The following is a 24,555-nucleotide window of genomic DNA, read 5'->3' on the forward strand; positions in this document are numbered from 1 at the left end:
GTGAGTGGCTTTTTCACTCAGCATTTTCGGTTGGAGAATATTTTATTGGAAAGCCTGTAAACAGGTGATTCACCACTAGAAATGGTTTATTCATACAGATATTAGAAAAAAACCAAACCACCTCAATATTCATTTGTCAGTGGGTGTTTTTTCTTTAAAGTGTCATTATGTACCTTGCTTTGCCAAAGTAGTTCCAGTCACAGCTCTGTCTAGAGCCAAAGGGAACTTTCTTAATTAAGTGAAGAATCACAGAGGAAAAGAATGCTTTATTTATATATGTTATTACAATTCCTTTTTTAAGACATTTTTACCAATAGTTTTGTATAACCTGTTCCAACAGGTCAAGAATAACTTGTTTATTTTATACCTGCTTTTAGATTTGTTTTAGCTCAGGAAGACTTAAAAAAAAATAATCAAACAGACTTTTTAACCCTTCCCTCAACCGTAGGGTTCAGTACAACAGCAATCAACTAGTGATTTCAAAGAGGTCTGTCCTTTATGAAAGTGTACCTCAAACTGCTTCATCAGGGAATCCAAAGAAGCTGTTCTGAAATTCTGCAAGAACATTAATGAAGTCAGCAGACATGCAAAAATCCAGATCAGAATATCAAGCTTTTCATCTCCATGTGCTGCCTACTAAACTATACTTATTCTTCCTTATGCCTGCTCATTGACCCTATTTCTCTTAACTGTCCATCCTCATCCTACATTTCCATCTTTTTGTTGCCCTTTCTCCTTCTTCAGGTTGGATCTGGCTTCAGCTGTGGAGTTGAAGTAGTCTAAGACAGAATCTGAACTGCCAGTAGACTTGGTCTGTCCTCTAGACTCGAGTTTGCTCCAATCTGTGAAGTCACTTAGGTGATTAAGAGTGTAGCTTTGAAATTCAAGCTGTAAGTCTTCAGCTGCCTGCAGATATCCCAACAGTCCCCTGCCCACTTGAAAGAAGAGCTAGGAGAAGCATACCGATGCTTGCTCTTGCAATGTATGCTTGCAGGGTAGATGTGGCTGGAGGAAAAGAAGCTTAGAAAGAGCAGCAGTTGAAAATAGAGGGGAGGGGGTTCTGTTTGTGAATGTTTTCCTTCAATGAAAAACAAAGTTTAACTCTTGCCTTGGAAAGAGCAACTCAAATTAGGTTTTTGCTACGAGTCACTTCCGAAATTACCTGTCTTCGTTGAGTGCAGAGGATGCCTCAGATTACAGCTTCCCTGGGCCTGGAGGTGGCCCTTGTGATGCTCCTCTGAGAGCAGCCTGTCACTGGTAAGAAGGAAAGCTACCCTTTGAATGAGAAGACAAAACAGTGACAAGGGTGCATTGAAGCTGTGTAGCAAGTTTCTATTGCAAGAGCTCTCTTTGCCTTCCAGGATGTTTACTAGTGTATATTTTCTTCCTGTGGGAATATTTTAATTTGGCCTAATTGGCCTCGTAGCTCATGTTGTCGTTCAGTGTCCAAAACTGGTGTATGTTTTTGGCCTGTGACTATTTTTAGCTGGTGTAAATAGGGCACTAAACCAGCAGCATTCATGCTTTATATTACAGGTGTCTCACTTTGGGCACTGAGGAGTTGGCCTTAGAAGTATTATAATGGCGTTACTGGAAGTGAGAAGGTGATGGTGGACCAAGTGGGTCATTGTTTTGTATCCTGACAGTTTCTGGGTGCTGTTCCTTAGCTTTTAAAGTCACAATTGTACAACAATTTTCTGAGATCTGGTAGAAGACACTTGGCTGATCTGAATGAAAACTAACTTCCCGCCCCCCCCTCGGGTAAATTGTTTCCACTGGGGGGGAAGGTGGGGGACTAGGGTGTGGGTGCATCTGCCTTCCCTTCTGGGAGCTAAGACATATGCAAACTAAAGTGGCCATACAGTCTCTGCCCCTATTTATCTGGTATTGACCCCTTACTCCTTCACTGCTTACATTTCAGTACTCTGCTTATATTGCCACCCCGTTTATATAGACAGAGAAAGCTTTGAGATCAACCTGCAAACAAAATCTTCATGGTGAGCTGAAACAGTCCGGCAGTTTGGTGTCCTTCATTTTTGTTCCCATGGTTTCTTTACCGAAATGCTGCCCTCGAGTGGCGACCAGCTGATGGATCCCAACAGGAGATCTCCGAGCCGTCAGTCCTGCCTGCCCGCGGCCCCGTGTGCCCCTTCGCGGGTAAATGTTGCGGTGCCCCGGCGGCCCCGGGCCCAGCGAGGCTCCGCACTCGGCGTTCGGGCGAAGCCAGCTGCTCGGCCTGCTCTGTGCAGCCACGCGTGTGAAGTTTCCCCGCGATGTTACAGCACGGCAGCCTGAGCTCCCTGGCAGCAACAGTGTCCTCAGCTTTTACAAGAAAATGGAGAACTGTAACTCTGAAGGAGATGTAATGATTCGAGATGCTACCCTGACCACAAGCCCTCTAAATTTAATTTATATGAATGCTTCTTCCAGTAGCTCCATCTGTTGCGCTGTTTCTGGACTATAGTTCATGGTTTTAACGTAGAAACTGTAACTTTGTAGAAGAGTGTTTTTCTGTGACGAGGTAAAGATCTCTGAGCTTGTCTAAACGGACTTCCACTGTGCTCTCTGGGTCTCCCCACAGTATTTTATAACTTCCTTTCTGTTAAACTCTGAGCAGGCTCGAGTTAGGCTCTGACGATCTGACACTTATGGGGGAGATGTCATGAAGCAAAGGTCCTGTATGAAGGTAGCCTCTGAACGACCTCCAGAGCACCCTGACAGTTCATTAAGTTATGAAGAGTTAATAAAGGGATAAAGGTGGCTTGTGGGAAAGCAAACTGAGGCATTACTGCTTTCAGTTTTATACTATGCCTCTCTGCTGGAGGTTACAGTCTTTACAGCAGTTTTGCTAGAAGCATAAGGACGCTGGCTCCTCAGTCAGTAAGTCATAGCTTAGTGTACTGGTTTGACTCAGAGATGCTTGTTTTTCTGGGCCACTGAAAACGTGTCAGTATGTGACTTGTTTTGCCTGCAAGTTAAAAAGCAAAAACGAGAAAGGGTTTTTATGTGAAGGGAGTTATATCTTCTGGGAGGACTTTGCTTTTAGCATTCCCAGGGTATTTGAAGAATACTCCATGTTTCCATGCTTCATTGTAGACCAATTGTCCAAAGGGATATATAATCCTACCTGTATGTCATTAAGTCTTCTGGCAAGTACCAAATGTGTCCTGTTGGGAATATTATCATGTTTTCATCTTTTCCTAAAGACAGAGCATAGTGCTTTTCTTATGTACTGTAAACGTCTATCATCCTGCACAATGTGCAAATACCATACTTTCTTTCTGCATTAACACATCTAATTAGGGATAGGCTTGTTTGTTCGAGCATCGGTATGGTTTGTGGAGTCAGATATAAGTGAGTATATAAGGTCATTATAATTAGAATAGCTTCTTCCTCCTCAAAGAACTTCAGCTGCAGAGTCCCTTCTAGGGAGTCCTTCAGGACTGGTTATTTAAGTGCCCGAGTCTTCCCTACTTCCCTATTCCATCTAAATCTCTGTAAGTGCCAGTCTGATCTTTTATTTTCAGCTAGTTTCCCCCCTCACTGCTCAGCCCTCATCCCCTAAAGTACTTGCTGCAATGACCAGCTAATTCTTGCTCACCGTCCTTTGGGTGATTAGTCTTTGCAATAGTTGTGCCTATGTGTGTATGAATATATGGCATGTATGAGTATATGAAGGCCTCCGAGAGCCTCTGTGTGAAATATCTATGTCAAATATTGCCAGTAAAATAATCTCCTTGATGATTTGGCTCAGCTGAAGACTGCTGGTACTGAAGAGCTCTCTCAGAAATTATTTACATCTCTATTTCTGGTTGCTGAGAGCTCCTTAATTAAGACTCTGGTACTGGCCATAAAATGTGATTTTTTTTCTCGAATGATCGTATTGGCACTTCATGTGCTTTTACCCAGCACTATCTGAAGTCACATCAAAACAGAGTAAAGTATGGGAAGACTATCTGGGGCATTATTACCACAGGCAAGAATATAGAAAGGAAACGCCCAGAATATTATGGTAGTAAACCAGGTACGTACTAGTTTATGCTCTGAATTTGCAAACATGAATGCCAGACTTGCAAGCAGATGTTACGGACAGCTAATTCTAGAGCCAAAGTTAGTAAGTTGGAGTGCTTGAAGCAGTGGTTATCTCTAATACTAAACCAGTGATAGGTCAGATGCTAAATATCAATGACTAGGCTGTATGTATATGGAGGTCTGGACAATGGTGGTTCCTGGAAGCATTTAATTTTCACTGGACTTGCAACTGAAAGTACTTAGCTGGCCAGAACTGGAATGATAGGAGGCAGATTCTGTCTTTCAGCTAGACTGTACTAGTTACATTACATTTCACATTTATTTATAATAAGTGTGAATACACTTGGATACATTTAATCCATTACTTAAATTTAATTTGATGCATTTAATCTTGATACATTAACAATTTACAATAAATGTGAATGAATTAAATGTATCAAAATGGAAAGACAATGTATTAAACAAAAAAATTTAAAGGCAATTTGCTGTCACTATACGAAAATGAAAAGAATCCCTCCTTGTTTCTATCAGAAGCTGTAATAGCATACTATCACCCTACAGCTTTCAGTTATATCTGCTCACAAATGTGTTTTGGTGGGCAGGTAATCTGTATAACATCATGATAACCTTACAGTATAACAATGCTGGATTTATGCCCAAACACCCACGAGTATATCAAATTGGGTTTTTTTACACTGAAACAATGGGCACAATCATAAGCGGTAAAATATGCAGTGGCACAGAGTAATAAATAGGAACAATAGCTTAATATGATCAGTTGGAAAGAAATAGATGATTAGTAGTTTCATTGTTAGGATTCATATTTAAATAGCCTAGTTCTTCTGTAAAAGAAATCAGATCAAAGCAAATAAAATGTTTTGCTTGGTGGGTGGGGTGAACTGGGGATTTTTGTATGAAAGCTTTCTATAGTGATTACTCTCTTCTGCAGTTTAGATGCAGTATGGTGGCAGAGGATTGTGTGAGATGGTGAAACCTGAATTGGAATGGGGACCCATTGATTTGCTTGCTGCTTACATCAAATAATCTTTGCTTCCCTTGAATTTCAAATTTGGTCATGCATAGAATCATCTATGCTAGTGTCTTGTGTCCTTAAAAAGATAACTTGAAAAGAAATGAAGGGAGCAAAATGGAGAACATGAGTAAAATAGCAGCACTTGCTCCCTGCAATTCAATGCAGAAAAGCATTTTTCCTTCCCTTTCCTGGCTGAAATCCTCAATAGACTTCTGGCTTTAGTTTCCAAGCTCAGTCCAGCATCCATTTGTTACTGTGCAGCAAATCTGTGTATGATACTAACTAGACATGGCAGCTCTTTTCTAAAATAGACTGTTCCAATCTGTCACTTTATTCTTTGGCACCAGGGATTTTCATTTTCCTGAGATGAACTCCACTGCTGGCCATCCAACCCGATGGAGTGGAAGAACTGCAGAACAAACTGCTGCCATCAGCTAATTCACCTGAACAGAGCAGTGTGTGAGACCTACCTCCTCCTGCAAGTGTCCTGCCACTTGCAGCAGCTGAACAAATACTTTCAAGATGGCAAGTGAGCCAATGGGAGGAATTACCTGAAAGAGCCCAAACATTTTATGCAAACACCTGTTCTGCTCTTAGTCATACAAGTTTGCTGGAACTTGCCTCACATCTTCTTTCCTGTTAAGCAATTCTTTCAAGCTGCTCTGAATCATTTCCTAACTCCATGTCACATTAAGAGCCTGAAAAGGTATCTTCGGTTTCTCAGAATCAGTCTTCTGCTGTTTCCTGGTGATCATCCCTGGCAGGTTTGTTTCATTAGGAAGTAATCATGGAATTAATTAGCATTTAGTATCAAGGTTGACTTTCTTGTAAAATTATATAAAACCCTTGAGGCCTACCTGTTTGTTACAGTGGTTACAGCTGCTAGGATGCTTTTCTCCATCAAAAAAATGTAGCTTGATCATGAACATAGCACTACTAAGTGATGCTTTTGTCCACTATATGTATTGTTTGGTATCTTGCTTCTAGAAGAGCATGCCGCATAAAAAAGGACAGAGAAGGTGAAGGAGGTGGAGCAAGGGTAAAGGAATCCATCAGAAGAGCAAAGTGGTCAGGAGCTGTGTCTTGACCTTGCGTGTACAAAACGTGAAGCTTAACTCTGCAGCTCAGTAGCTAGGAACAAAGTCTCAAAGGCTTCAAGCGCATGCCAGGAGTAGAGTCAGAGCAGCCCTCTGGAGCCAGAGTCTCTGTAAAGCTGTGTCTGTGCCTCTCCAACGACTTTGTGTAAGGAAAAAAATTTTAAAAATGGTTATTGTCATGATTTGGTCCTCATCTTGCATGGATCCTGAGGGATTAGGATGGCATTGTGGGAAGGGTATTCACACCCTTTTGTTGCCTCTGTCCTCTTCTGCAGCATAATGTGAGATAATGGGACTGCAAAAAGAGCCAACTAGACTTTTTTCTCCTCACCCCACTTCCATGTATTTAGTCATATAGATTAAACTTGGCAAGCTGACTACCAGTATTTAATGCATGAGTTGAGAAACAAGAAGTACTGAATATATTAATCTCTTCAGTGTTGTGACCTAGTTGCCATCTGCTTTCATTAATTACTGTTTTAATTTTCTGTTGGGGTAAGAGGTTAATTTTCCTTCATTGAAAGTAGCATTTCATACTATCAGTATATTTCTGCTCACTCATATGACTGATTAGTATGAAATGTAAACTGAGTACAAAATATGCAAGAAAACTTTTTTTAGAGTAGAATATTACATATTAATTGCTCTTCTGGTTGAGGGAGAGCTCTATTCATGTAATCAGTCCAAGTTAGTGCTGAGGAATACATGAAATTAAGAAAAATCAAGAGAAGTCTTCTAAAATCATGTTTCTTACAGAAAGATATGACTGGATATCAAGTGGCTCTGAGGGCATAATTTTTGTGAAGTTGCAGGGTTTTTCACCTCCCATCAAGTGCACTTACTCATCTCAGTGAGTATTTGTACAAATGGCTCAAACAGCATGGGAACTCTTATAGTAAACAATTATATGCCTCCTAGGGCAATAATGAGTGCCTTAAAATTAGCAGGCAGAAGGATAGTGCTCAGCAGTAGTTCTGAGATGCTGGCTCTGAATTAGATACTAAAATCGGAATCTTATTTCACAGCTTTGAATAGGAAAAAGCTGGGTTTGAACAAGAACTAGGTTTTTTGTTTTAACTGGCAAAATTAATTCCTTGAAGGAAAAAGTGTTGTGAACTGCGCTTCAGCTAGCTTGGTTGTACAAAGATTCTTCAGCCTGTTTTACTGAAGTAAAATTAATAGATGTGTTTAATCGTCCTGTGAATTGGGATCATTATTTTAGTACAGTCATAACTACAAAGGCAAATGTTAATCACTGACATTGGATTGTGCAGTGACCTTTTAAATCCATGGTGTTTGCAGCTGTTAGACTTGCTTCAAAGTAGGAGTCGGAAAGCACTTTCAGTAGTGGACCTTTTGGAAATAGTTTAAATGTTTCTGTCCAAAAAATAACAATCGAATTAAAGAAATGCTACTTTCCAGTTACTGATTTTTGAATTCTTTCTATAATCCACACCATGAATACACATGATGTTCTCCAGTGCCTCAGTGTCCTGAAAAAGCAGCAGTTTTCAGCTTTTGATTATAAACTTGTAAACTACTTTTCCTTTTTTTTCTTGATTAAAAGAACTTGATGTTTTGGTTTGGTATTTACATTAAATCTGAAAGTGGAAGCAAGAAACCCGAGTTCTTTCAGGCAGATCTTTCTCCCCAGTAGGACTGCAGCTGCTTATGAGTTGTAGTTCAGTGGCTGTGATGGTACTGGTCACCCGAATGGGGTTTCTGTGGGGAAAGCACCTGCAAACAAAGAAGGGTTTCTGTGCAGAGCAGTGGGTGAGGACCAGGAGGTGAGGAGTCCTTACTCTGCTGTGGAGGCTGAGTGAGATCCCTGGGCAGTCAGTCATGCCTGGGCTGGTCCTGTCTGACTGCAGGTGCTTTAAGAGGTACCTGGGCTTGAGATCACCGGAGAGAGCAGAATACGTGAAGGTAAATGCAGCTGGGCTTCTATACATTAGGTGCAGTGGAGCCCGACATGCATTTGTAATTTTGAACTCTAAAATAGAAATAATATAACTGCTATTTTAGTTTCTCTGCAATGGTAACTATGCTTTTGCTAGAAGTTTGGGTTCTGCATGGCACACTGGGGCCTCCCATTCAGCTGAGGCTGCTAGGCTCTGTAAAATATAAATAGCTGTTACAAATGCACATGCAATCTTTAGAGCTAGTTTTGTAGCTTTTAATTGACCTAAGTGATTATCTAAGCTAAAGTGAGAGCACTACCTGAGCTGTTCCAGTGCAGGGCTTAGACTCATCTTCTTAAAAGCCTCTTTATGAATCATAACTCTTTCTGTCCTTGAATACTAACAGCATTGCAAATCTTAAGATTAACAGTCCAAACCTCTTAATGATGGTTGGTTTTGACGCACATCTGAAGAAGTAGGTACCATTACTCATCCTCACTTGGACTATATCCCTTAGGTCCATTTTGTAACATCCTGTCGTTCTGTTTCTTCATCACCAACTCCTGACCTGGCTCTGTAAACAGGCAGGCTTCTGTTGTTGAATGTTAAATCTGGCAAACAAGTAAATCAAGTAGAATGTGTATTCAGAGCTGACATTTCAAAGGTGAAACCTGTGAGGATTAGACTAGGATTGAATTTATTTTTCCAAAAGTGATTACACTAAAACATATTTCTCTGCAGTGGGCAACATCGTGCCATACTGGTAATTCAGTCACTTTTCTAACTACATTCACTAATCAGGAATTCTCTTAGCAAATGTTTTTGCTTGCAAGGATTTCTGCTCATCACCTCTATTGTCAACATATCATCTGTGCACAAAACCTACCTTAGCTTCACTGACAGTCCATAAAGTTTCATTTGAAGGTATCAGCTATTACATCAGTATATCCATGTTGGTCTTCCGTGTTGTCTGTATTCTCCCCGGCTCTCTAGTCCTTCTCATAAACCCAGATCTGGGCAGAGTAGCAGCATTTCCTTATAGTGACCTCTGTCTCCCTCAGTCTTCCCTGCATGTGGCTTTGTTTTGGGTGGTTACATCTGGTTTGGGGATGAGGCTGCTATTGTTTCAGCTGTGCCATTACACAGAGCAGCTTAGTTGCTCCTTGTAGCTGGATGGCAGTTACTGTTTACGCTGAATTTCAGGAGACTCAGGCCAGTCTATCACCATGAACGGCATCAGTTTCTACCTATTTTTATATTTTGTCTCCTAACAAGAGCATGAACTCTGATTAGTCTGTGGTGTGAAATATAACAAATCTTTCAAGTCGGTCTGAACTGGGTTCAAATTAAAATCATGATTCTTCTTCCAGTTTGCATATGTAAATGGGATGAGGTCAAAACAACAAAAGCTCGATGTTCTTTATTACAACTGGACTGGTCATTTTGAAAAATAAGTTTGATCTTCCCTGTGTCATCCTGGCAACAATACCTGTAAATAGGTCAGTTCTACCTTGTTAACATCAATCCCCACTGTGTCTCAGGTATGAAGTGCAGGACAAGAAAATGTCCTCTCATTGGAGAGAACATTTGGTTAGTCATGTTTTTCATCTGCACTCAGACAGGTTTTTCTCTATAACTCTCTTTCAAGAGAAAGTGATGTTCTGGAGGAGGAATGTGTCTCTGCTCCTCCCTGAGCCAAAATAAGTCCTCAGCTCTTTAGACTACCCTCAGGAATTTCTTCTGGGCAGTTCAGTCCGTTTGGCCCCAGTAAGGCAAGTTCAGCAGGAGCCCTGAACCTTGGGCGAGTGTTTCCTGGGAGACAGAGTCAATGGCATCTGAGGAGTGGGGTAGAGGGGGAAGTCCAGGTGCTGATTTACATCACTCAGTGCTGAGATTAAAATAGGGAGCTCTTCACAAGCCAGAGCTTTTAGCTAAAGGCTTGGCTGTATCTGGAGGAGTCTTTTGTGCTATCTACATTAAGGGAAAAGCACTTCAGACTTTGAACCTTGAAGTCAAATTGTAAAGTCTTGAAAGAACTGAGCTGTGGTTGTATCCCCCACACTGCAGATCCTTTCTTGCTGTGGACATCAGGCAATTAGGGGGACAATGCTGGTCTCATTCTGCTGCTTCCTATTACATACCTTGTATGTATTAGCAGTACCATTTATTTTTAAATCTATTTTATACGTGTAAAGCAGAGATTAACTTGAGTGCTTTTAGTTAAAGGGAAAGTGGACATTCTCAATGCAGTGCCATTTACTGCTGCCAGTAGATCTGCAGCCCTGTCCCTAGCAGCATAAAAATGGTTGGGAGCAGCAGGTACTACCTGGACAGACAGTGCAGAGAGTTAGTGAGGAGATCTGGGTTCTGTAATATGACTAGAGACTCATTTTGGTGATGTATCTGAAGGTGGGATGAGCATCAGCGACCATATGCATATAGTTGTGGTATATGTAATGACCTTGGGATAAAGAACAGATGAATCCATCTTTCAACAGTCAGAAATAGTCATCACTGAGGAGCAAAACCTGTAATGGTAACTGCAAAGGCCATGTACTCAGGGAATGGTGGTGTCACTCTATTCAGCTCTACTGGAAGAACAGGCTACAGCTGAACAGTGCTGAATACTTACAATGGGTATGTGCTGTTCTGGCTATGCAATGATTTAGGCATGAGTTTAAAAATGCTTAAATCAGGCCTGTGAGAATGCAGGTTTTCACATCTGAAAAAGCAAATTGCTTCATGTTTTAATTTTTTTTTCTGAATATTTTCTTGTTTTCCTTGCACACTTAGTTATTTAGTCTATAGAACTTACAGGCTGGTCTGTTACTCGAGGCTGTGAATTTCAGTTCCTCATCATTAAAAGTGGATCTTTAGAGTATCTGTTGTATACCTTGTCCCAAGTTGATTTTTCTTTATTAAAAAATGACTTTTATCATCCACTCTGGATTCATGTCTTCCCATAGTGCATGCTGTGACTGGAATTTCCTTTGTTATAAAGCATTTCAAAAGTGTCATTGCTAAAAATTACAAGCATGTAGAGGATTAGCCTTTCTTGTTGTCTTTGATTTTGCATCTCTTTCCTGAGTGATTGCTTGTATAGACTTTCACCTAATACTGAAACAGCAAAAACCCCCAACATTTCCAACTGTGTCTTCAGTTTTGAACTCTGTACTATAGTGATCTTTGCATTCCTGAAGGTTAGTGACCTACTGTCCATCTACCAGAAGACATAAACTTATTTGTGGTAGGTCTCAGTCATCCCACTGGGAGGAGAGTGGGCAAACCCTGACCTCTTCCTCCCATGGTCAACGATGTAACCGAGGGCATGCTCGGGAGCTTCTGATTCCAAGTGTATCTTTTCCTTCCTTGCTCTGATGCTGAAGGGACTTTGAATGTTAGAGGCTGACAGGTACTGGCAGTGAATCTCAGGTCTTTTAGTGATAAGCACACAGGCTCTAGGCAGATCTACTTGGCATCCATCACCTTGGCACTGCCCTTCCTTGAGGCAGTGGTCACGCCAGCAGCTGTACCCAGCCCCACTTCATCAGTGCTCCTTGAAGCTCAGGGCTTTTTCCCATGTGCTATTTGGACCGGCTGTAGCCTCTGCTGTTTGCTGTCTGTTTGAAGTCTTTCAGTGGCTTGCCTAGGGAGTGCAGTAAATATTACCACTGTGGGAGAAAGGAAGGAGTGAGAATCAAGTCATTAATTACAGGCTGCCTAGTCTGAGTAATCCAATGGTTAAAGCACAGTTGCCATGACAGCACTGCCCCTGGATGCTCCAGCCTGAGTCACGCTCCTCCTGCCTCCTGCTCCCCTCTGCTGTGCCGGGGTGCCCGGCTGCGTGTGTGCAGAGAGGGTGACGCTGCTCTCGCTCCTACCCAGACAGTGAGAAAAGGCGTCAGTGACTCACAGCAGAGATCAGAGCGGAAGGAGAAGTATTACTGCAGCCCCAGTGAGCTCCACTGGAAAACAAATGCATGACTAGTAGACAAACCTTCATTGACAGGGTAATGCATCAGGCTCTGTAGGAGCTGCTACAGGAAAAGTCAAGGGGACTTCTATTTTTAACATTTTGTTGGGTGAATGGGAAAAGAGTATTGAATGTATCTGTGCCTCAGTTTCCACCTCTGTAGTGTGTTAAGGATGTGTACGGTACTCACTGTTCGAGTACTTTTAAATGTTTGCACCAAAACTGTTTGGCAAAATACAGCAAACCATGATTTATTAATGACTTGAAGATGGTCCAAAAATTGAAATGTCACCTGTCAAAGGGGGGTGCAATTGCTAGCCACCCCTTCTAAAGCAGGCTTGTTTTCTAAGTGTAAAGTTGACATTGGAGGGGATGTTCTGGGGATCAGTAACCTGAGGTAGCCACTAATGCCTAGTTTAGAGAAATGTGTAAAAATGCATCACCCCAAAAGTATCTGTTTATGTGCTTTATGTATTCCTCAGCTTTGCAAAAATCTCAGTGCATTTACAGTGAGGCCCACGCATTCAGCCCAAATCTAGTCCTGCCTCCTCTCCCTCTTCAGTTAACTGTAAGTAACTTGTTTGTCATCCTGTGACTTCTTTGTTACTGGAGCAAACCTGCTGTACTCTCTGTCCCTGGCAAAGCAGCCGCCAGTACTAACCTAGCCAAAGCCGCAGCAGGAGAGTGGGGAGCTGTACCGTGCAGGGCACCCCAGTGAATGCCAGCACTTGTTTCAGAGCTCGCTTTCTCATTCCTGCTGCTTGTAAAGCTTGCTGAGAGTAATGTCGTCATTTGCCTTTGCAATAAGTTGATGTTAATTAATAGTAGGTGACTGTGGCATTTCCAACAGAGTACATGTGCATTCCCTGTTAAAACCCAGTGAATGAAACTCTGTCTTGTGACAATGAGCAGGCAAGGATGGGCAGTAACTTGCTGCTTGCTTGGGCTTTCCTTCACAGTGTAGGAATACTGTTTGTGTCCTGTGCAGCAGATAAGAGAGGATTTCCAAACATAGCTCAGCCTAGCAGCAGTGTTTATTCTAAACTCCTACAAGGTAGATGCGGTCTGCTTAGGCACCATCAGCACATTGCTGATTACTGCAGGTGCTGGGCATGGTCTGAGTGAAAGCAGTTAAAAGGTGCTTGCTAACTTGGATGGTTGCACTTGAGGTTAAGCTCTGGTTGTGCAGTGCTAGATTCCTCAGAGCTGGGATGAGAGTTTACTGTATGTACCCTTTGTGGTGTCTAAATTCTTTTGGGGGTAAATTTCTCTTTAATTTCACAGCAGCTTTCTTCAGGGGAGGAGATTCAAAGGGTCATCCAGAGGGCTGATTAGCTTGGCACTGCTTTAAACCTTTTCAAGTAAATTAGCCTGCTGAGGTCTCCTTTGTTAAGTTCCAAGCAGAGTGAATGATTGGGCTCAATGTGAACATCCGGAAAAGGATCCAGAAGGTTGGTGCCAATGCTTTTTTAGTACCTCTGCCAGATCTTGTGTGCCAAACAGCTCATGTGTCCAGAGGTAAACTTAATCACCAGCTCTGAGCTGATATCCCTCCACCCCAGCTGAGGTGACAGAGACTTCAGGCTTTTCACTTCCCTGTAGCAGGTGGATTTTACTTTCAGCACATGGAAATATCTGCGTATGTCATACCTCATTCATTTTTGCCATTGCATCACTTATTTTCTGGAACACAGTTCTAGTGTCAACTTTTTTCCTTTATTCTAAATGATGGAAGTATTTGGCCTGATTAAATTATAGGCTGCGTACTGGCATGCAGTTTAAGGATATCAGATACACAAGAGGCCAGACTAGGTGGCCCCATAGTCCCTCTTATGGAAAAATAAGACCCAATAGGATCATTATTATAAAGCAACAAGCAGTTTCAAAGCAGCAGGAGCTGACAGTAACTCATGGGCAAAGCCATGACCTGTACCACCAGGGTGATTAAGTACACACATGGCCTTTGCGATAGCTTATCCGACACTGGTATGAGTGGCATAGCTGGATGCTACAACGACTGCATGCATCAGTGGAAAAACAAGCAAAACCTTTTGGAAGTCTCTTCCTCAGCACCCAGATCTCCTCCTTGGATATTCTTGCAGTGATTCATTCTGACTCCAAGCTAGCCCAGTGAGTCCTTCACAGGACCAGCAGGTACTTCAGCCAGTGTCTCTGGGGATTGCTGCTCTTCTCAGCACAGCACAGGCTGTGTACAGGTTTGAGTCCCGGCTGACTTCAGGGCATGCAGGATCGTGCCCCTTCTCCTTGGAAACAGTGTGTTTTCCATTGTGCATATATTAAAAGTAACTTGTTCTGACTTGTTCATTTAATTACGGAGTCAGTTTGAAAGCTTCAGAAGAGTGACAGGAAATAATATTTTTAATTGGATTTTCTCATTGGTACAAAAATAGAATAGGAAATAACTAGAAGATATTAAGTACAACTGTCTCATTTTAATGAAAAATATATACCAAATGGAAGCAAATGCATTTTTATTTAAATGTCATCACATATCTTTGTTTAAACCTTCAGTCTTTCTCATCATGGAAATGATCTTTCAAACACTATGAATCTCTAATGCTGGAAGGCACTCCAGCTCTTGGCAAGCGGCATAACTGCTTATGTCCCTGCTGGCTGGGTTTGTCGCAGCTGCTGAGCACTTCTGTCTGCTTATGACCATCAAACTTCCATTGCCCGTCTGTCAGGCACTCTGGTTTTTCTCCACAAATGCATATATGAGATCAATACTCTGCAGAAAAGCATGGTAAGGGGAGCAACTTAAATGTGAGGTAACCAGGTCCAGCTCCATAAGAAGTGCTCTTGACCTTATTCCAGGCTCAGAAGATGCCATAAACTTCCCTGCAGTGCATTTAAGATGATGTCACAGTAGTTAACCTGGATCAACCAGCACAGTTGGAGTGCAAAGGCGGGGAGAGCTTAACTGGAGCTTTAATCAGCTGCCACAGAGCAATCAGTTCTGAAGACCAAAATTTAAAGGATATTATTTTGAGGGGATATCCTTATTTTCTAGTGAGCTTGCCACATTTAATGACCCTTTTTTTCCTCCAAGCAGCCTAAAAGCATGCAGGAAAAAATACAGGAATGGGATAGAGTGACTGTGCCGCCTAGCGGGACCAGGCACCCATGGGGGGGGAGGCTGCGGGGGAAGCCTCGCTAGCAGCTCCTGCCAACATCTCTATTTTTTCTGTTCCTGAACACAGAGTTAAGTGAACTGTTATAATGACAAAAAAACAGATTCGACCTCTAAGCAACCTAGTTAATATGGATGATGAACACCAGCGTGTGCAGTGTGCCAGCACTGCTGGAGTACAAACTAATGAAGAATGCCAACACCCCAGTTCACCAGACACTTGTACACAGTGACCTCTTTCTCCACCACCATCATCTGAAAGCTCTTAATGCTGATTTAGACAGATAATGAGTATATAACCTTTTCATGGACAAGTGGCAGAATTAATGCAAGATTCTCAGGTTTGGGAAGTTCTTTATATGTAGTGTGCACCAACACAGATGGAGAGTCCAGGCAGCTTTTAGGTGTCCTGCACCTGTGGTGACAGCTGAGAAACAAAAAATTTGCAAGTATGAAATGTTGCTTCCAGATTCTGTTCAATATATTATCAATGCAGTCATTATCAGAAAAGATTGAGAGTGAAACAATACATGCAATTGCTTTATCTGACAGCCTTGTTTTCTCCTCCCTTGCTCACTGAACAAGTCTACCTAATGTCAGACTCAATACAGGCAGCTGGCTATAAGAAACAAACAGACCCTCATTAAGGGAGGCCCCTCACGCTGCTTTTGTTTGTGCTCATCTGCTTTACTGGAGTGGACAAGAAAAGCATGAATATTTAAAGCACTTTGCTGTGGCTGGGAACCAGCTGAACACAATTCTGCTCTCTTTTTCCCCTCCTCCTCTCCCTCAGAAAGGAAACGTCAAATGCCATTGACCATTCTGCTCCATTCAGACATAGATGAATATTTGCTATCGCTGAAACAGGTTAGAATGACAGAGATTCCTTGGTGGTTGTTGGTTTTAATGTGCAAATGCTGTCCTCTATTAAAATAGGTGAAAAGTTGATTTGAGAGCTGCATGGTTTAGTGGTTGCTGTCCAACATCTTCACACCCAGCCGAGTACTCACCCTGTGGTTTCTCTCTCCAGTTGTCAGTGCTCTCCATGAGCTGCATCTGCATGCCAGCCTTCTGCAGGTTTGGCAGTAGCTTGACATTGGGCACAGAGTGCAGAGCTCCTGGCTGCAGCTAGAAAAACACACAAGCAGGCAGATCAGAGCTACTGCAATATGGCAGAAGATTTAGTCAGCTTGCACCTCTTTCTTTGATGTTGTATTAAAACTCCCTAGAGTCTCTGTATCGCTCAAAATTGAGAAGATTTTACTTTTGGGTAAATGAATCAAAAGAACACAAGCAAGGGACCTTCTGCATGGCAGCAGCAGGAGATGGATGGCCACTGGTAAATGCAGCTTGCTGCAGTTCAGGCTGTTGCTCCATATCACATTCATGGGGAGACTGACCCAGCATTCCTTGTCGAAAATGAAGCACCTGGGGTTTGCACTGCTGTTGCTCAGGCTTGAGAGAGGAGTGAACAGATTGGAATAGGAAAGATACGAAGATGCATGCTCAGAGACTGTAAGAATAGTATCAATCCTCTTTTTCTAAATGAGTTATTTTTCAACTGTTCATACATGAAATTTTCGTTCTGAAAAGAAACAGGTGCAAGACAAGAACCTGATTCCTAAAATAAAGGTTCAGAGTGAGAAGGTGGGATGCAGTATCTGTGTTCCTTGGCATATATTGCATTCATAGTCAAAATCCCAAGGGACTTCAACACAACCCCTGTAACGAAAGGGATGCAGGACCAAAACCAGTCTTTTTGCAAAAGCTATGAAGTATGTAGAAATAAAACCCTATATTGGAGAGAGGAATGGAGTGCGTGACTTTATGAGCTTCTCTGCAGCCGTATTCTCTGATTCCCTTATGACTGAGGATCTGGGAACTGTGCTGCATAGTTCCGAGCACTGCCTCTTATGTTGGGTTCTGCAAATCCCAGCAGAGCCACATACAGGGACACAGATACCTCCTCTTCTTTCACTTAGATTTCCTAATTTTCTTGAAGAGTCTCATCCATTTTCTGGCATGCAAGAGAGGGAAAGTAGAAAGATACTGCAAGATTTTGGAGTTAAAGTATTGACATAAGTAAAGGCAGTCTTTAAATGGGTAGGGAAGGTGTTTTGTTTCTCTGCAGGTAAACTGTGAACTTCCCTGGGATTGCAGAGAGCACATTCATTGTCTGTGGGGAGATGTTCTGAGGTTTCTTTTTTAACTGTCCTTATGCATGTGTAGTTATGTGTATCTTGCAGGGTGTTTTAATGTACAGCATAAGTTCTAAGGGTCAGCTTAACCATTTCATTAACTCAGTCTATGCCTTTAGGCACTCTACAGCGCACTTGATTCCCTTGAAGCTTAGAGCTGTGTATATCCTGGAAGAAATCAGTATACGTTCTCTGTGTCAAATTCTAATGAGGCGCCATATGGAAAATTGCTGAGACATTGTGCAGAGAAGGCAGGAAATATGTGTCTCTCTACCTGATGCTCTCGGAAAGCCCATTTTGCAGACTTTCTGAGTAGAAGCTAGCTGAGGAGGGATAATTTGATATAGTGCTTCTGCTGTTTTGGATACAAGATCCTGATCAGACAATAGTGATTTTATGCATACAACTGCACACAGTTGAACTGGATTCTAAATTTTTCAAAACAGTGAAATCTCTATCTTCCCTGAGTTAGTGATGAAGAAAACATGAAATCTAGTCTTTGCAGCTCCAATGGCAGCAGCCTTTTGTAAATTGCACTCATTTTTTACTTCAAAAAAGAACAGCAACCTGCAGAGATCTATTATTGCTTTGTCATGTAATTTCAGAGCTGTAAAAATTGAAACCAGAGCTAAAAAAATATTAAGCACTGTAGAATAAGGGTCCTGTTTTTCAGTTGTCTTTAGTTTTCACTGTGTACTTATTTTTAGAGCCATGGCATTTATTAAAAAAAAAATAATGCTAGTAATACAATCTAGTCTCGGGATATGGGGCATAAGTTTCAAAAGCCTGTAAGTTCCCAAAAGGGGGTTGGGCACCTGGACCAGATTCTTATGGTATGTCTGTCTGTCTAAGGACAAGAACCAGTATTTTATATATCTAAACTTACATTGCAGCTGGTGAGAGCTGGTACCTAGTCATTCCTGAAAATACCATGGGTTTTCATGTGCAGCTTTAGATGTCTAGATGCATCACAGAAATCTGATCCAAAGTATCTCAGATAGTGACACATTCTGAAAATGGGAGGTTTTAATTTCCCATTTATTTCCTTTAGAGAAAAGTGCATCTCTTGCTGCATCTTCCTCTGAGAAGCTCAGAGTTTCACAAGCATTCACTGAGTTGGGAGGCAGGAAAGTATTAGGTTGATGTTAGAGTGTGCAAGCCAAGGCATGGACAGGTATGATGAACTTGCTTTAAATCTGGGAGGTCTGTTAAACCTGGGAGGAGAATCCAAGTTTCTCTGTTCCCAATCCTGGTTCTGAGCACCCAACCATCATTCACAAAACTTCAGCCCAGTGCATGTAATGTGGGGGGAAGAGAAGGTGAAACCTGGCAGATAATCCAGATGAGTGAAAGCTGCAAGAGCCACAGTGGAGAAAGCTCCTTAATCCAATCTCGGAGCATCAAGGGAGGCTTGATTCAAGGCACGAAACCATGAGAAATTGCAAAAGCCAAATCCTTTACAAAGATTTATTTAGAAAAACCACAATGCTGGGGAGTCACTGTTACATAGCGTGGTAATTCCCTTCCTCTTGAGTAATATGCACCACACTGTGCGCATGCAATTACTTTTGTTCCAGAGATAACATCTTCAACTAGAGTTATACATGTACACATACGGTCCTTGGTGCACGCTACAATTCACATATATGTTAGGACACGCACACAGTTGAGCTTTTCCATGAAAAAAACTGTATAAAAAATGCAAACCAAACTGAAGCTGTCAACACGAGAAGCAATGTGCAAAAATAGACAAAGTTACTCCTGAATGTTTGCTTAAGAAAAAAGGACTCTTCTGTCCCTGTTCCCCAGTCAGCATTGAGTATGCCAGATGTTGCTTGAAAGTAGAATTTAAAAAAACTAGTCGCATCCTGACCCTCTTCATGTTAGTTGCAGAGATTTTTAACCAGCTAAATAATCCTATATTAATATGAAAATCTGCCTCCAAGCATCACCATTGTGTGCTGTTGTTGTATTGAACAGATCTTTATATTGTTGCAATGTTTGATTTGTGATGCTCAAGGCCAGGTGACAACCAAGCCCTTGTGTGGAGCACACAGAAGAGGCAGGACAGAGATGGTCCCTAGTCACCGAGCCCCCTGGAAGGGGCTGGCAGCAGCTGCCTGGAGAAAATGGCCAGGGATTAGGAGTTCTCCTCACGCATGCTGGAAGGAGCCAGACCTCCCAGGTCCCGGCCATGGGGTGCACAGCTCCAGGCACTGTCTGCTAGTGCATGGTGGGGCTGGTGTTTGAGATGATACTCTCAAGTGCTTGAGGAATCCTCCCTTCAGAAACATGCCTGTGCAAAGAGCATGGCAGATGAAGGGATGGAGAGCCCACACGGCCTTCCCCAGGCAGGTGCCTTGGTCCATGATGCAACCTGTAGCTGACGTGGATGGAGCCACCTGACTGTATAACCACTTGTGTGGCTCTGAGCAAAGCTGTATAGGATGACATGCTGCAGACATCATGAAGCAGCCAGACCGATCCATCCTTGTAAAACTGGTGCATGCAAATACCAACACTTTAAATGGCAATTAAGACTAAAAATGGATTGCACTTATTTCCCTTAAACACGTATACGTACCACCCCTTTAACAAAAAAGTAACCAATTAAAAAAAAATCTTCAAAATGCATTTAAAAAAATGATTGATAGTTGGGATTCCCTTGGTTGGATCAAAGGAAAAGAAGAGGAAAATAGGGGCATTGTGATTCTAATCACTGAAGTTTGTCAGCAACCACAATCTTTTGGTTTTGGGGATGAGGATTCTTCCTACCCATGAGACTTGATGCTGCAAAGCCCAGTATCCCCCTAGTAATGCACATGTTTTTTAAGGACTGTTTATTTAAGCCCATGCAGAGTTATGACTGTGTTACAGAACTTGTCTTTTTTTTTTTTAATGGGATATCAAAGTTTTTCACACCAAATCCTGCATGGATCTAGGGAAAATCTCAGCAAGACTCCCCTGTGTGTTATGTTTTTTACTTGCAAAGCAAAGGTTTCAGCCTTATTCTGAGGAAGGGAAGGAGAGGTGGAAATTGTAAAGACTGGGAGCTCTCCGGGGAAGTAAAATGTGGATACTGCACTTTAGATCCAAGCTCAGCAGACCACTTTAGCAAGCTACTTTCAGTGGGATTTAAGTATACGTTATTCAGTTTGGACCCCAGTATGAAGACCAGTATCCAACAGGAAGAGTGTTGCCTTGGACCTACTCATTTCCATTATAAAAGGCACAGAGGGAGGGTTCATCCTGTTGGCTTGCACCCCAGCTCTGGTCACGAAACATCACTCAGGGAAGTATGTCAAACGTGTACCAACTGCTCCTGGGGCTCCCCGGGTTCTAATCCCTGGATGCCCAGCTGCACAGCGGCTCACAGCTCTCCCCCTGGGTCAGGAGTACGCTGTAGTGACCGTGACCTCCAGCACGGTCCCATCACCCGGGTGAAGGAAGCAGTGCTTCATCCCAGTTGTCCTGAAGGAGCTCTCAGAGGAGAGGCTAGTGTTTCCCAGGTAGCAGCGCTAGCCCCAGGTGCGTTTCTGCAGCTTTTTTGAAAGCATTGGTATGTGTGACGCACCTAACCAGAGTCTCCCTTAGCTCTTACAGCATGCGTACATGTAACCAAAATGAACCTCTGGCTGTTTGTCAAAGACAACAGTTGGCAGTGATAAAACAGTGATAGAGAATAGTTTCAGACTGTAAAACACACAAAATGAAATATCAGACTGAATTCTTACTAAAACTTTGAGCTGTTGAGTATTGGGGTTAGCTGCTGCTTCACAAGTGTTTTCCACTGGGTTAAGATTATGTACAGCATCTGAGTTAAGGCCCTGATTTAGCAAAGCATTTGTGCATATGCTTAAATCTGCCCTTATTCAGCTAAGCACTGACGTGAATACCTAAGTGCCTTGTGATACATGGACAAACCTGAACTGGAGCCTATAAATGTAAGTTATGTAGTTGGTACAACTACTCTCTTAATGTTTTTTTCCTGGTAGCACAGCTGCTCTCCTGGATTAACTGTTTAATTAATCTTCATCTAAAAGGTCCTGAGAACAGTTCTATAATACTAACAAATATACATAAATACCAGAACTAAAAAACGTCAAACACATGGCTCAAAGCAAAACAAGTATTGCTCAGAATACTTGTTTAGATTAAGATTAATAGCTGTAAACTGTGCATTCTAGTAGCAAATAAAAACCTGTTGGCCTAGAAAAAAACTCAAAACATTCAAAGTCTATAGGCTTGGCAGCACTAATACAACATTACAATGTGGAGTAAGGATTACAAATATCACTGTAACATTGTGAAATGATCCACCTAACTTAAGCTTATGTAAACAAGTAGGCTTTGACAATGTTTATACATCTAGGCACAATCCTGCACTTGGACCTGGACGGGTGGAGACCCGAGAAGGTAGAAGGGTACTGTTCCAGTGTGGTTCCAGATGCCCAGATCCAGCTGCAGGAGAGAGGCTTAAGGGTTTGATCCTGCAAACCTGTACTGGCATTACTAGTTCTACTCCTAGGAGCATCCCAGTGCAGGATTCAGTTCAGCAGGACTATACATATATAAGTAAGGATTATTCACAGACATAAGGCATTGCAGGACCTGACCCTAAAATTTCTATTTTCAGCAGAGAATCCCTTTATCCATACACAAGTTCGTATTTTAACATATCAAAAACTGTCTAAAATAAGGGTCAGTGTCACTATGTTATGCTCAGTAACACAGTTAAGATTCTGCATATTGGCTTCAGATATTGCAAAACTTTTTTTTCATTAAAATCAAATCAACTATGACTCTTTCTCGTAAAAATTAAATTAACTGTGAAAGTTAAAAATGAACAGGCTGCATTTGCAAGGTTAAAAGGAGACATTAACAGAAATGAGCAACTCTCATTGTAATGGTTTTCCAGTGCCTTCCCTTCCGACCAGTGAACACTCTGAGATTGCAGTTGTTGGCAGCCTCCAGTCTTGCCTTGCATCCTCTGTGGCGTGGCTACTGCCGCTCTCCTTCCACCCGCTTTTTACGAACTAGACCAATAAAACAAGAGCAGAGCAGTCAGTATTGCTTTCCTGAGAACCTAAGGACTTTTCTCACTGACACACTCCCTTCTCAGTAACATCAATAAGAAGGAAGGAGCTTCTAAAAAATACTCAGCAGGATTATGTCCATAAATGCCATAATTAACAGATCTTAATGCTAAACAAAACAATTGTATCTAAACTGTGCTTTTCTATATCACAGACTGTAGAATTTCACCCAATGTTCATATCAATACATTTTCTATAAAAATCAGACTCTGAGAGAACGGTTTTAAATGATGGAGAATTCACCGTTTCCAGTGCCTCCTCCCAATGGCTTAATTTAGATTTTTGTTACAGTTTTATTGTTCTTTTAAAAGCCACTGTGTTCCAACTAAGTTGATGCTGGTCTGCTCTAGTCTGCATGGCAGTGCTCTGGATTATTTAAGCATTAGGCATAAAAAAATTAATAACTTTTCTAATTGCACAAGTGTCCACTATTGGTAAATGACAATCATATGGTCTTAGAAATAATTTGAAGTACTCCTAAGTACTGATATCAGTAACATGAACTGCTGAAGTACAGAACAGAAGCAGTAAATCTGGATGAATGAACGTTTTTCACTACAGAAAGTCAGTAACGACAATATATTACTACAAACATCCTCTTACTTTACTATCAGGAGGTTTATTTCATAGTGCTATCTTGGCAAACAGACTGCATTATTCCAAAGCCTACAGTGTAGCATCAGTCATTTGTGTCTGCTTTCAGTGGTTTGTTGCTTCATTTATTTTATTTTATTGAATTTTTGGGGTGTTCTGCCCTACTAAATCTTCAACAAAACCATACAATATGAAACCAGGAAAATTAAGATTAAATATGAAACCAGGAAAATGAAGATTAGGTACAGGACATATGTCTAATGGCAATTGGTTAAATAGTGGAAAAAAAGTTTTTCTCTCTTTGGATGTTTTAAATACTATTCCGGGACACTAATAGTTTCAGGAACAATAGTATATCATGGGAATACTTCGATACTGCTAAAAATTAGAACTGCAAAAAAAAATTAAAAGAATGTGTCAAAGAAGTAGGTTCTAGCTCAACTTTTATCTTAGTTCTCACAGACAGAAACCCAAGCTGAAGCCAGAAAAGGCATCATGGTTTGACACCCCACTTTGAAGTAGAATTGACTAATAACACAGAGTTGATTTTTTTTATTATTATTATTATTCTTACTGTAAACGACTCCTGCCTAGTCATCTCCTCCCTATTCTGTGTATTCAGCACACAGGGTAGAGCATGTCACACTCAGGTAAAACTTGCAAAGCGTTATTGTCTTTGCCTGTACTTGGTCACGCAGGCAGGAAAGTCTTTTTTGTTCCCTTGGTTAGGCAGGCTTGGTCTGTCATGGGCAGGGCAAAGACGTGAGGAATTCTGTGTTCACTGAACAAACAGGATGGGTTTGGGTCTCTACTTACTGGCCAGAACAGCTGACAGGGCAGCTGGAAATCCAGGGTGCTCCATGGAAAAGACTGAAGTAACTCCCCTTCCCAGAAGAAGTGGAAGAAGGAGAAGAATAGTGGCTCCTAATCACAGTAAGATCTTTGCTGTTGTCTACTCTAGAGTCCGTGGAGCTATGCATCACCCCTCACATATAGCAGACTGAATGTTGTAGATTTAAAAATCAATCCTATGTACAGACAGGAAGAGTTGTGTCTAGGAAGGTCAGGGCTTGGCTCACATAAACAAATTATGAGTAGATTTAGTAGCATCTTACCCAGATCATTGTTTTTAGTGATAGCTGCTGCTACCCTGGTTCTTGGACCTTGCTTTGTGAACTGGTATCCAAACTTGAGAATCTTGGAGTTCTCCTCCAGCATCTTGGCAATCTCCATCTCTACAGCTGTCCCCAGCTGCTGCCTCTGGTGATGCAGTGAAATGTCCCCAGAAGAAAAGAAAATATTTGGTTTCATAGCAGAGAGAAATAACTGGTTATATTTCAGTACTGTGCTGCAAACTACAAAGAGAATCCTGTCCCTAGGGATTTTGCTCTGGGTTTTATACTTGGCTTTGACCGGTTTTATTTAGAAGTTTTCCACTGTTTGGTTGCATGGGCATGAGACATGAGCTGGCTGCAGAATG

At 41.8% G+C, this 24,555-nt stretch overlaps 1 protein-coding gene across 1 annotated transcript in view; it reads right to left on the reverse strand.

The window, feature by feature from the left end:
* Positions 1 to 18,871: 18,871 nt before the first annotated feature.
* Positions 18,872 to 24,555, reverse strand: part of LOC140655410 (tropomodulin-2) — a 36,814-nt gene continuing 31,130 nt past the window's right edge. The window contains exons 9-10 of the mRNA XM_072869917.1: positions 24,191 to 24,335; positions 18,872 to 22,421 (exon numbers count right to left, since the gene is read on the reverse strand). Coding sequence (XP_072726018.1) covers positions 22,387 to 22,421; positions 24,191 to 24,335 — 180 coding nt within the window. The 3' untranslated portion in view covers positions 18,872 to 22,386. The remainder of the gene's footprint in view (positions 22,422 to 24,190; positions 24,336 to 24,555) is intronic.

Source organism: Ciconia boyciana, chromosome 8 (assembly GCF_034638445.1).
Source record: "Ciconia boyciana chromosome 8, ASM3463844v1, whole genome shotgun sequence".
In the NCBI taxonomy this organism is placed as follows: Eukaryota; Metazoa; Chordata; class Aves; order Ciconiiformes; family Ciconiidae; genus Ciconia; species Ciconia boyciana.